The sequence below is a fragment of the Sceloporus undulatus genome, chromosome 1, assembly GCF_019175285.1.
Source record: "Sceloporus undulatus isolate JIND9_A2432 ecotype Alabama chromosome 1, SceUnd_v1.1, whole genome shotgun sequence".
Classification (NCBI taxonomy): domain Eukaryota; kingdom Metazoa; phylum Chordata; class Lepidosauria; order Squamata; family Phrynosomatidae; genus Sceloporus; species Sceloporus undulatus.
This window is the reverse complement of record NC_056522.1, coordinates 67,782,655-67,795,633: the sequence shown is the minus strand read 5'-3', so window position 1 is coordinate 67,795,633 and position 12,979 is coordinate 67,782,655. Positions and strand designations below refer to the sequence as shown.

General features: G+C 41.7%; 1 protein-coding gene across 4 annotated transcripts in view; it reads right to left on the bottom strand.

Moving 5' to 3' along the window:
- ERO1B (endoplasmic reticulum oxidoreductase 1 beta) overlaps positions 1-12,979 on the bottom strand; it is a 33,374-nt gene that overhangs the window by 6,288 nt on the left and 14,107 nt on the right. Inside the window, exons 4-11 of one of the 4 annotated variants that reach the window (XM_042451664.1) lie at positions 11,715-11,756; positions 6,801-6,830; positions 5,929-6,011; positions 4,871-4,944; positions 3,724-3,844; positions 3,592-3,638; positions 2,626-2,637; positions 2,051-2,077 (exon numbers count right to left, since the gene is read on the bottom strand). In XM_042451664.1, the coding sequence (XP_042307598.1) occupies positions 2,051-2,077; positions 2,626-2,637; positions 3,592-3,638; positions 3,724-3,844; positions 4,871-4,944; positions 5,929-6,011; positions 6,801-6,830; positions 11,715-11,756 (436 nt within the window). The remainder of the gene's footprint in view (positions 1-2,050; positions 2,078-2,625; positions 2,638-3,591; positions 3,639-3,723; positions 3,845-4,870; positions 4,945-5,928; positions 6,012-6,800; positions 6,831-11,714; positions 11,757-12,979) is intronic. The other 3 variants (XM_042451674.1, XM_042451683.1, XM_042451689.1) reach the window with 3 other exon arrangements.

Sequence of the window (12,979 nt, the reverse complement as noted above, 5' to 3'; positions counted from 1 at the left end):
TTAAAATTTTCCATGTTTTGGGTCCTGGTTATCTGAAAGATTGCATCTCCCTAATTCTACACTAGCCACATAATCCTGTGATGATTTATTTTAGCATTCCCCATTTTAATCTGTGATGTAAGCTGCCTTGGGTCTCATACTGTGAGAAAGGCCAAATATAAAATATGTATGTAATAATATACTGTATTTCCTAGTATGTTAATGAGCTGCTTTAAGCACTGTTCTAACACATACCCCTCCCCCCACTATTTCACATCCATACAGAGTCTAGAAGCTTTGCTTTAGATTTTAAACAAATCAGAGTTAGGATCTAGAATTTGTTGTATGGCAGATGGGAGGAGGCACACATTTTGTAATTCTCCCTTCTATCTGCAGTCCATTGTACACTCTCAAGTTCCGTTCCAGACAGGAGAAAGATTCCTTGTAACAGATTGCATGTTAGATTGCAATCTAAAAAGATTGCATGTACAGCACTGTGTAAATTTACAGCGCTTCACAAATAAAGGTTAATAATAATAATAATAATAATAATAATAATAGCATGGGAGGAGCACAAGAAATGGGTGGAAATAACTTCTCTCCTTTAACCAGTAGGATCCTTTATAGAATCAAAAGGTTTTTTTTATGAGAATCCCTTCCAAATGTCAAATTTGGAATTTCAAACTTGCCAAATTTCAAGTTTAGAATCCAAGTAAAAGATAACAAACCAGAATTAAACCTGAGTTTCAGATCCTAGCTTTTTCTCACAAATTTGTTTCCCCAGATTGAAGAGTAAAATGTGTTCAAACCTGCATATTGCTCTCCTCCCCTAGTCTGCAGAAAACAGTGGGTAGTGCATAGACCTAAGGCACATTGCAGTTCATTCATGCCATTGAAATCCTTGGCTTTATTTATTAAATTTGCATCCTACCTTTCCACCAAAAATGGCACTCAAGGCAGCTCATAATAAAAAAAACAATTAAGGAAACAAAAACCTTAATTATAACCTAAAATAAAAATCTAACAGTAACAAGCTAACAATAAAGTAACCATTCATTTAAAACTCCATTTAGCAGCAAGCCCACTTATATGCTAAAGGCCTTCCTCAGCAAAAGGATTTTTGTCTTGAAGGGGAAGGACAACAGGGAGGTAATCAACTTATCCTCCCTGGCCTGCAACTGACTGCTGCAAAAGCCTATTATAACTGAACCAAGGGAAGAGCCTAGATCCAGAACTGCACATATGAAGATGACACAGAGTGTATGATATAAGTGGAGATACATTGTTAAAAAGCACCAAATTTTAACAGGCACCTTGCTCATGTGAACAGTGGGAGAGATTTTACTTTTCAAAACTTATGTTCTAACCATGCTGTAAGTATTAATCTATGGCCCGTTACAGACCGCCCTCAAGCGGCCGTTCTCCCACTGCCGCCATTCGCTGTGGAGGGAAGCCCCAGCAGCTAGACTGTGAGGCTTCCCGGCGCAGCGAAAAAGAAGCGCCGAAATGGCGCTCCTTTTCAAACCACAGAAGTGGCACTGCGAGGGGCGAAGCACGCCCTCATGGCGTCACTTCCGCTGCGACACGTCTGGATGCTATGCGTCCAAGACGTCAAAATGGCGGCGCCCATGTGGATGGGCGCTGCCATTTACAACGCACTTCGCGCATACTACGCAGAAGGGCCGTGAGGAAGGTAAGACCCTTCCTAACCCTAATACAGCCCTTCCTAACCCTAGTACGCGCAGAGCGCGTACTTTATGGCAGTCTGTAACCCGCCTTAGAGACCTTTTTGAGCATTTGGTTTGAATTGGATGTATTAAATGTGTCCTATTTCACCTTTTGGATAAAGTGGCCTTGGGCTATGATATCAGTATTATGATTTCATCATTAGCCTTTGAGAAACAAATGATTAAGTCTTATAGAACTAAAGAAAAAAAGACTGAAAGTTCAATGGCATGAGTTTTCTTGACCTAGAAGTTTAAGTTCGCCAGTCTTTTTGGTTCCACAATACAGCTGAACTGAAATAGCTATCTTCTATTTCACTGGCATTTTCCCAAAGTTATTTATTTACCTTCTAGCCATGTATAGAATGATTCCCCTGGGAACATAGAAATAAATTCAGGTTAGAGTTTTGAAATGGCTTAATAGTTTTAAAATAACCTAAGAAATTAACAAAAACAATGCTTAAATCAATCAAGGGACACTCAAGACTAACTATATTAGTTTTTTTTAAAGTTCCATATAAATATGCATAGGCCCCAGTTGGACAAGAAAAGCCAAAATCTGATATTCACTAATGCATAGATCTCCAGAAATCTGCTGATCTGCTTTCTTCATAGTGATCAGTATAGAAATACCTATCCAGACAAGTAAGTATTTACTAATTATCAAAGTACCATTTCCATTAGCCACAAGAAAAGGATAAACAATTAGCATCCACATTCCAAAGCCTAAATGATCTAAGTCCTGATCTGCATGAACTGGCTTCTCTTTCTCCTCTTTCCCTTCACTTCTTGAAATTCAATGGCAACATTAGGCATGTTGTTACTTTAAGTTATTTAAGTTATTTTAAATTAACTTTGTGTTTTTATTTGCTCCAAAACTTAAAAGGATATACTGAAAGAATATTACATCATGAAAACTCACCATCATCCTCCCCTGAAAAAAAATGAAAGTTTTAAAAGATGAGTAACAATTTATTCTAGTCATGTATTTCATTTTAATGAAAGATATAAATTTGTCAATTTTTTTAAAAAATGCATAAACTGTTTATTTGATTTGTTATTCAGTCCATCGCTCAGCTCATAACATCTTTCACTACTTATGGTAATTGTACAGGTTGTGTCTTTTCATAGAGATAACCATAATGATAGAATCACAAAGCTGGATGTATGCTCTGGAAACATCTAAACTAGTCTACAAAAATGAGTTTATTCATGGGGCATTTGAAAAATTTCCAGAAGCTTCAACTGATGCAAAATGAGGTAGGCCGGATTGTTTAAGTTGGACTACATGTTGTGACGATAACAACTGTGTGTTAAAAGACTTCAGTGACTTCCAAATTGCTGATTTGACCAGACTGGGTAATCTCTAAGATGAACTTGCTTGTTAGTTGAGATCATCTTGAGAAGCTCTTCTCTGAGTGCCTATACCTACAGGTGCTAAGCTTGTAGCTAACAAATGGAATAATTTTTTCTGTGGTAAGGCTGAGACCATGGACCTCTGTGTGAAACTTGCTATTTCTGATGTCTTTGCTGCTATCTTTCAGATACCAGGTGAAGTCTATTCTGTTTCCACACATTTTCAACAATATTTAGAACCTTTAGTTGCCGTTTCTCTTTTTTACTTGTTTACTATTTTATATTTTGTGATTTTTATGAGTCTATTTGGGATGCTGTATACTTTTTAAAACATGGATTCATTTTGTAAACTGGCTTGACAGCACTTATCATAAGAGAAATGTACATCAAGTAAATAGACCCACAGAGAGTTTATATATGAGGAACTTCTTATTCCTTAGGTCCTTATTGCTTTTTTAAATGTCTGGCATGTGTTACTCCAAACGTTTAACTTTCAAACCATTATTATGTTACAAAATATTTAATGCCTCACCCTTGCTTGGTGCCAGAGGGTTTAGTGGACGATACACTGATCGTGGTCTAAAGGAAAGAAAAGATTTGAGATACATTTTCTGCAATTCAAAGAAACGCAAATGTTTTAATTTTGCCCTCCATCCCCAGTTACTTGAAGCAATTTTCTTCATAGATACTGTTCCATACTCTCCATGCAGAGGGCCCTTTGTATCCAGTATAGCGCTCTGGATTCAGCAGCAAATCCACATACTGAGCATCAGGAGATCTCTCATCTAAAGGAAACAAATAATTCAGGTGATATCTTGGCTTGTTCCTTCTTTTATAGTTCTGCCCTCACATCAGCCTTGACTCATGGTTACCCTATGAATGAGATACCTACTAGCCCCCCTGTCCTCAGGTCCTGCAGGTTCATGGCCAGAGTGTCCTTAATTAACCATCTGGTATGTAGTCTTCCTCTCTTTTTACTGCCCTCCACCTTTCATAATATTACTTTCTTTTCTAGTAAGTCATCTCTTCTGATGATGTGACCAAAATATGACAACCTCAATTTAGATCCAAAAGTAATCCAGTTTGACACTTTAACTGACCTGCTGAATGCTAGGGAATTCTGTGAACTGTAATTCTATGAACTGTAATTCTGTGAGACAGTTAGCCTTCTCTGTCAGAGAGCTCTGGTGCCACAATGAACTACAATTCCCAGGATTCCAGAGCATTGAGCCCTGGCAGTTAAAGTGGTGTCAAATTGCATTATTTCTGCAGTTGGACCTTAGTCATCTTTGGCTTCCAAGAAGAGGTTTGATCTGTTCTTGGATCCATTTGTTTGCCTTTTTACAAACAGGTTGCTTGATTTAGAGGTTTATTATTACTATTATTAACAAGCACATTATATAGAAATATATATGGATGGGGCATCAAAACAATTTGCAAATTTTACCCTAAGCCACTCATACAATTCAGCTCTCAAACAGGCGACTTTTGATTATAAAAATTGAATGTTACAGCTGATAGCCCACTACAACTTCTATTTTTTCTTCACAAAATGCTGGGAAAGAAAACAAGAGGGAGAAGTACTACTAGGACTTTTTGTTAGTTGCCCTACAAATATTTGAAATCATGCAACACCAACAATTTTTTAATGGAAAGAACCAAGCTTTATTCCTTTTTATGGAAGGAACCAAGCTTCTAGTTAAGTGGAACCCAATTTGACTTTCACAATGTCATTTGCTTGTATAGGAAATAATTATGGTTTAAAATCATAGGTTGCAAAGCACATGATTTTAAAGAACAAATAGTTTTACCATCTAGTTCACAAAAATGATCCTGTGAATCATCATATCGGGCCCAGTCAATGAAAGCCTCTTTACTTTGGTTGCTGTGGAAAGATAACAGGGGGGGAATGGTGTTAGTAAATGGACAATGCATTTATTTTGATTATACCATTTCCCTTTCATATTAAAAATGCTCAGATCACTATTGATATGAGGCTGAAACATATATCAGTTACAGCCCCCCAAAGAAGATCAAGGCAGTCCACAAAAATAAACGATAACAAAATTAATTAAGTAAAGCCATGCTATAAAACTAGCACAAAATATAAGTTCTATATTTTTTTTGTGTTATGACAGCTGAAGTAAACAATTTTTGCACAACTGCCATCTTACAGGATATTTCAGTTATAATTCCACACCTAAACTCCAAAGGTGGAAATATTTTAGGTAGCCATGCTTAGATCTCACATACTAAAAGACAGCTTTCTTTTCCTTACTATACCATTCTGTAAATTCCTTAACCAAAAGGTCAAGAACATCTTTTATTGTCCACTTAAGTCTAGCAAACAGGTTTGAGTTGAAAGGAACTGAAGATCCGGAAATAGGTTTCAGATTCATGACTACATCTTGCTATCAGAGAAACAGTTCTGAAAACTAAGAGACAGCATCTTATCACTCTATTTCCTGTATTCATCGGATTTACATGCAAATGTTACAAATCAGCTTGATAAGATGTAACTAAACACAACTATAATGTTTTCAACAGCACCATGAACAGCAATACACTAGTATATCCAATAAATATTGGATATCAGGATCTACCTATCTTTTGTGTGTGTGTGTGCTGTTTGTTTTCAAGTCATTTCCAACTTATGGCAACCCTAAGGCCAACCTATCTAAGGGTTTTCTTGGCATGTTTCTTCAGAGGGGGTTTACTTTTGCCATGCTTTGAGGCTGAGAGTGTGTGGCTTGCTCAAGGTCACCTAGTGAGTTTTCATGGCTCAGCAGGGATTTGAATCCTGGTCTCCAGAGTCATAGTTCAACACTCAAACTACTACACCATGCTGGCTGTTAAAAAGAAGGCTTACCTTAATGTACTATTAATGGCCCCCAGTTTGCTAGCTTGTTCACAGTCTTCAAATTCTTTGGTATGGTTTGCTATCTTTGAATACTGTTAAGACAAGTTATACGATATTTGATATGTACAACATAGATACTTTTACTTATGATCATAATGACAATAAGGACAGTACTCTGCAAATATTAAATGTACTTGATCTTTCAGAGCATTACCCCTTCTGGAACAGAGGAAGACATTTCCATTCCTAGGCAAAATTTCAATATCTCCTTTGTATTTAGGAAATTGTATTTAGGAAATAGGCACATACAACTCTGTATCAAAACATCTAGTATCAGAGACATGCATGAATACAGAAAAAGAAAACATCCATATGAAGACTGACTTATACATTAATAACTCTTCTGCAGTGCATGCCTGACATTTGACCCTACAGCCAATTTCAGAAGTGATCTTCTGGGAGGAAACCACATTATGAATACCTTCTGATTAAGCGGCCCTTTCTATGAGGCTAGACCCACTTTGCTTCTGCTCACCTTTAGAAAAAGAAAGAAAAAGAGAGAGAATGGTCAACTGTGTTTCCATGGCAAGGAAGCACAGTGAGACTCTCTGGTTCTACTGTCTGCTTCAATCCTCTCTAATTGAAAAGAAAAAGCAAACATACAAAACAGCAATGAGAAAGCCCCCACCAGCTCCCCCCACTGAATAAACACAGCACAATGCAGTGGCAGCTCATGGGATTGGCATAAGTGGGCAGCAAGCTCTGGTAACTGCATTTTGCCTTTCGTTGGTGGGAAAAGGGAGAACTGTCTTCATGTTATTATTTATTAGAGACCTGTCTGAATGAGGCTGGAGGGATTAATCACTCTCAGCTTTACCCACCAGGATTCTCTGTGCAGCAGCAGGCAAGGCCTGGGGAAGAGAGACAGAATTGCAGTGATCAATTGAGATAATATCCTCCTGACCATGTGTGCTGTTCTACAGTCTGCAAGGTTTGTGTGTGTTTGTTTAAAGGTGGGTGGCCAGAACACATTAAGAATTCTGTTGGCATACCATCCACCCTGCTGCTCAACAGCCTCCTTTACTGAGCTAGCTGAGGTAGTTTCAGGAATTATGTTGGGAGTATCCACAGTTTATGATGCTGAGGGAAGTCAACATCCATACTGAGGTTCAAAACTTCATGGCTGTCATGACAACCATGGGTCTATGGCCCCACTCATGCTCATGGATACACTAGTTCATTTTCCTGCACAGAGTGGGAAATTGTGATTTGGAAATGGAGGAACTTTCTACTGTTCTGTTGTCATGGCCAGATCACTTCTTGGTCAGGTTTAGACTTGCTGGGACACAGCTTCTGCAGTGGTGGTGGTGGGGGGGATCATTAAAATAGTCTTCCCCAGGAGGCTTCTGGATCTGGATGGATTCCTGATGGCTCTTGAGGAGCTTCCCGTTGCCTCAGCAGGCAATCCTGTTAAAGCTGTAGTTGGTCTCTGGACTGAAGAAATGACCAGGGACATGATCACTTCAAAATGTCCCTTCTCTTGGAGTGGAGCTAAACCAGTCCTCTGCTACTCTTGGAGGGATGGAGACTTGAGCAGCAGTAGCAGAAAACTCAAGAGTGATTCAAACTGTAAACAGGCTAAAATTTATCTGAAGACCTAGGGTGGGACAATGAAGGTAGCAAAAAACCCTTTTCTGGCTAACACTATTGCATCCGCACATAACTGTTTTGAGTGGTCAGGTAATCTGGCCCAAAAGAGAATGTAAGCCATTCAACAACACTTCACATATAAAAATCACTCAGATTCACTCTGACTTGGAGGCCAAAGTTGATACAGGTCTGGTGGATATAACCTTGGCCCCTGCTTGACCAGTGTTGATACTTTTCACTTTTTACAGCCCAGAGATGTGGGCAGGATCGTTGGAGAATGACAGCCACTATATGTATACTAGACTCTTGCCCTGGCTTATTAAATAAATAGGTAACAGAAGTGATTAATGCCTCTTTACAACAAGGCAGAATCCCAACATCCTTGAAGGAAGCTGTGGTAAGATGTCTTCTGGGGTGGGGGGACCCTTCTCTGGACCCCGCTATACTAGATATGTATAGGGATGTAACCTTACAGACTGTTTGGTCAAAAAACATTTCATTTTTAGACAAGGTACTAGGATGTGTGGTGTCTTCTCAACTCCATGGATTCCTGGATGAGGTGGATTATCTAGATCCATTTCAGTATGATTTCAGGCCTGGTTATGGGGCAGAAACAATTTTGGTCACCTTGGTGGATGATCTATGCCAGGAACTGGACAGGAGGAGTGCGTACCTGTTGGTTCTGCTGGGATTCTTGAGGGATTTCATTATCATTAATCATGGTATCCTTCTGAGTTACATCCCTGGGATGGGGGTTGGAGGTACTATTCTACAGTTGCTCCATTCTTCCTTGGAGGAGTGCTCTCAGAGGGTAGTGCTAGGGGATTCCTGCTCAACTCCTTGACCATTTGCCTGTGCTATTTAATCTACATGTGAAAGAGCTGGGAGAGGTTGGATGAGGTTTTGGGGCCAGGTGTCACCAGTATGATGATGATATCCAGCTCTATTTCTTCTTTCCATCTATAATTGTAAAGATGCTGCTCCTGTGCTAAACTCATGCCTAGTAGCTGTAATGGACTGGATGAGGGCAAACAAACTGAAGGTTAATCCAGAGGTGCTCTTGGTCAGTCAAAAGGCAGCTCTGGGAATAGGGATTCTGCCTTTATAAGGTGGGTGGTTCACAGTTTGGGGGTACTCCTAGATTCAGCTCTGAGCTTGAAGACCCAGGTTTCAGCAGTGACCAGTAGTGTATTTACAGTGCTAAAGCTTGTGCACCAATTGCATACATTTCTGGAGAAGTTGGATCTGGCCACAATGTTACATGTCTTGGTTACATCTCATTTGGATTACTGTAATGTGCTCTACATAGGGCTGCCTTTGAAAATTGCTCAGAAACTTCAGTTGGCCCAAAGAGCTGCAGCCACACTGTAAACTAGGGCTGATTACAGAGAGTACACAACAATCTTGTTACAACAGATGCCAGTCTGTTTGATAGTTTTGACCTTATAAAGCAATATATGGTTAGAGTACCAAGTTATGTGAAAGACAGTATCTCCCTTTATATGTTCCCCAAGCACTCTATGAACTTTAGGAGAGGCCCTTTTCCCTGTCCCACCACCTTCTCAGGATCATTTGGTGGAAGTAAAGGAGAGGGCCTTCTTGATAGCTGCTCCCTCCCTAGAGCAGCTCCCTAGAGTAGCCATTTCCCCCCCCCCTTCCATCCTCAATTCAAAATATGTTTATGCCATCAGGCTTTCAAAAACTTACTGTGGTGGTGTTTAATGCTGTGTAGTGTTTTTTTAAGGTTTGTATATGGTCTTTCAATGAATTTTAATGTTTTTAATGCTTAACGTTTTAACTTTATAAATTGTTTAACTGCTCTTTAAATAACTATTACAGGGGTAGGCAACCTTTTTGAGCCGGGGGCCGGGATGCTGTCCCTCAGACAACTGGGGGGCCGAAGCCAAAAAATAAATAATTAAATAACTTTTTAAAAATTAAATAAATAAATAAACTGGAACAAATGTAGGACAAAAATTTCAAATGGAGGACTTTTTTTTTAAAAAAAGAAAAAGATGGAGGACACGCAAAAAATTTGCTGATTTTTTTAAAAATGTTAATAAATAATAAATAATAATAATAAAATTTTTATTTTTATCCCGCCCTTCCAGGGATCAGGGCGGCTTACAACAAGATTAAAATACATACAATGCAAGACAGATTAAAAAATCCATAAAATACAATAACAAATAAAAAGCCCCTATAGCCCAACCTCATGGCCACAGAAGAGGAGGGAGGCCCACAGGATATTTATTCGGGGAATGCCTGCTGGAATAGGAAGGTTTTGAGATCCTTCCTAAATTGGGCCAGGGTGGTAGATGAGCGGAGCTCAGTGGGCAGCTTATTCCAAAGGGCTGGGGCAGCTGTGGAAATGTCCTCCGCGAGGTGGAGACTAATCTGGCCCCAGGCACCTTCAGTAATTGCTGCCCAGACGTTCTGAGGGTGCGAGGCGGAATGTACGGGGAGAGACGGTCCCTTAGGTATCCTGGGCCCAAGCCATTTAGGGCTTTATAGGTAATAACCAACGCCTTATATTGGGCTCGGAAGCGAATGGGCAGCCAATGGAGGTCCCTAAGAACAGGTGTTATATGGCTGGTCCTGGGAGCACCAGTGACCAGCCGGGCCGCCATATTCTGCACCATTTGAAGCTTCCGAGTTTGGTATAAGGGTTGCCCCATGTAGAGTACATTGCAGAAATCCAATCTCGAAGTTACCAGAGCATGTACAACAGTTTCTAGGTCCCTCTGGGCCAGGTATGGGCGCAGCTGGCGAATCAGCCGAAGCTGATAACAGGTGCTCTTGACCGTCGCATTCACCTGAGCAGTCAGGTGAAGCGACGAGTCAAGAAGCACCCCCAGACTGCGCACGGAGTCCTTCACAGGGAGCGTGACCCCGTTCAGGACAGGTGGAACCACCGCCAGTCCTGGACCAGGAGAACCTATCACTAGTACCTCCGTTTTCTCTGGATTCAATTTGAGTCGGTTTTCCCTCATCCAGCCCATTACTGACTCCAGACAGGCCACGAGAGGAGAGACGCCATCCCCAGTCACTGCATCAGTCAGAGACATAGAGAAAATGATTTGGGTGTCATCAGCGTACTGATAACCCCGCGCCCCATGTCTCCGGATGATCTCTCCCAGCGGTTTCATGTAAATGTTAAATAGCATGGGAGACAGAATGGCCCCTTGAGGGACCCCAGTTTTAAGGGGCCTCTCGTCGGAGCACACGTCTCCCAGCTGCACCATCTGGGACCTCCCGGAGAGGTAGGAACGGAACCACTGGAGCGCAGTGCCCCCAATTCCCACCTCTGCCAGGCGTCCCAGAAGGATACCATGGTCTATGGTATCGAAAGCCGCTGAGATGTCCAAGAGCACCAGCAGGGACACGCTTCCCCTGTCGACGCTCAGACGGAGATCATCGACCAAGGCGACCATGGCCGTCTCAACCCCGTAACCCGCCCGGAAGCCAGTTTGAAATGGGTCCAGATAATCCGTTTCATCCAAGACCGCCTGAAGCTGGATCGCAACCGCTCTCTCGATCACCTTTCCCAAAAATGGTAGCAGCGAGACTGGCCGATAATTATTATGAACCAGGGGGTCGAGGGAGGGCTTTTTTAGGATCGGTTTTACAATGGCCAATTTGAGATCCGATGGAAATTGCCCATCCCTCAAAGATGTATTAATTATCCGGCGTAACAATGACGTTACCGCCGGTCCCCCCTGGGCCGCTAACCACGAGGGACAGGGATCAAGAGAGTTAATATAAATGCATGTTTCGGAGGCTTCTATAGACAATTGCCCCCCTTGCCTGCCACTTGCCCCCCCCCCTTGCCCACCTCCTCCTGATAGGCCAAAGGCCCCACGCCCTCACACGAGAGGCCAAAGGCTCCGGCGGCAATCGGCAGCAGGACCAGGCGGGGGCCAGTCCCAAGGCCTTGCCGGGCCGCATCCGGCCCGCAGGCCGCAGATTGCCTACCCCTGAACTATTATATTTATACTTTATTCATTACTCTGTACATCTTTAACCTGTACTGTTTTAAACTATGTTGCTAGCCACCTTAAATTCCATTATTGGGAGAAAAGTGTGATATAAATGAAAAAAATTAAAAAAAGGGGAAATAAATTATTTAGGAAGAAATTACTCACTTTGTTAGCACTTCCAGCTTTAATTCCAACTGGAACCTTGCTCTGGAAGAAACACACAAATAATGTAATTACTCACTCTTATGTTTTCACAAGTTATTCTTGAATTCAAAACTAAATAAACTGAAGAAAGTGCAGTGTTTTATTTTATTAATATGATTTATATCCTGCTTTTTCACCAGTGAACTCCAGTGAACCTTTAGGGTACACATCTTTTCTCCCTCCCACTTTCACCTCTATATGACAAATTAGTAAAGCAGGTGAAGTTGACAAAGGCGGGTTACAGACCACCCTCAAGCAGCCATTCTCCCCCCCGCCGCCATTCGCTGCGGAGGGAAGCCCCAGCGGCCAGACCGCGAGGCTTCCCGGCGCAGTGAAAAAGGAGTGTCGAAGGAGCGCAGTGAAAAAGGAGCGTGGAAGTGGCACCGCGAGGGGCGAAGTGCGCCCTCGCGGCGTCACTTCCACCACGACACGTCTGGACGCTATGCGTCCAAGACGTCAAAATGGCGGCGCCCATGTGGATGGGCCCCGCCATTTACGACGCGCTCCGTGCGTGTTGGGGCCAGGGCCGGTTAGGAAGGGGCGACTCTTCCTAACCCTACCACGCCCCTTCCTAACCCTAGCAGGCATGGAGCGCGTCGTAAGTGGCAGTTTGTAACCCGCCAAAGATTGATTTCAAGTCAGCCAGCATCATGGGGACAAGAACCTTGATGTCACAAGCCCCAATTCAATACTTCAGCCACTACACCACACTGGTTTACTTAAATGGGTGAGTCAAGCCATCTGGAAGCTAGTTGAGCACTCAGACTCTATCCTGTTTGAAAGCCTGTAAGTTTTTCACATTAGATTTCACAATTTTTATGAAATCTTCTCTGTAAAATGCTTAGGATACGGTTGTCTATTTGTTGGCATTCGTAACAGAGATCCAAAACACATTGCAGAAATAATCTTAGTTTGAGATCGCTTTAACTGCCCTGGCTCAGAGCTAGGAAATCTTGGGAATTGTAGTTTATTGTAGCACTAGAGCTCTCTTACACAGAAAGCTAAAGGTCTCACAAAACTAGTTGCCAGAATTCCCTAACATTGAGCCAGGGCAGTTAAAGCCATCTCAAATTGGATTATTTCTGGAATGTGTTTTGGACCAGAGTCATTCATAGTACCCTTTTATGGACAAAATGTCAGAGTTGTGATTTAAGCCACTACACATCCACTAATTTTAATAGAACAAAAAAGAAATTACATTGGTCTTTGAGTATTTAACTTGTTTG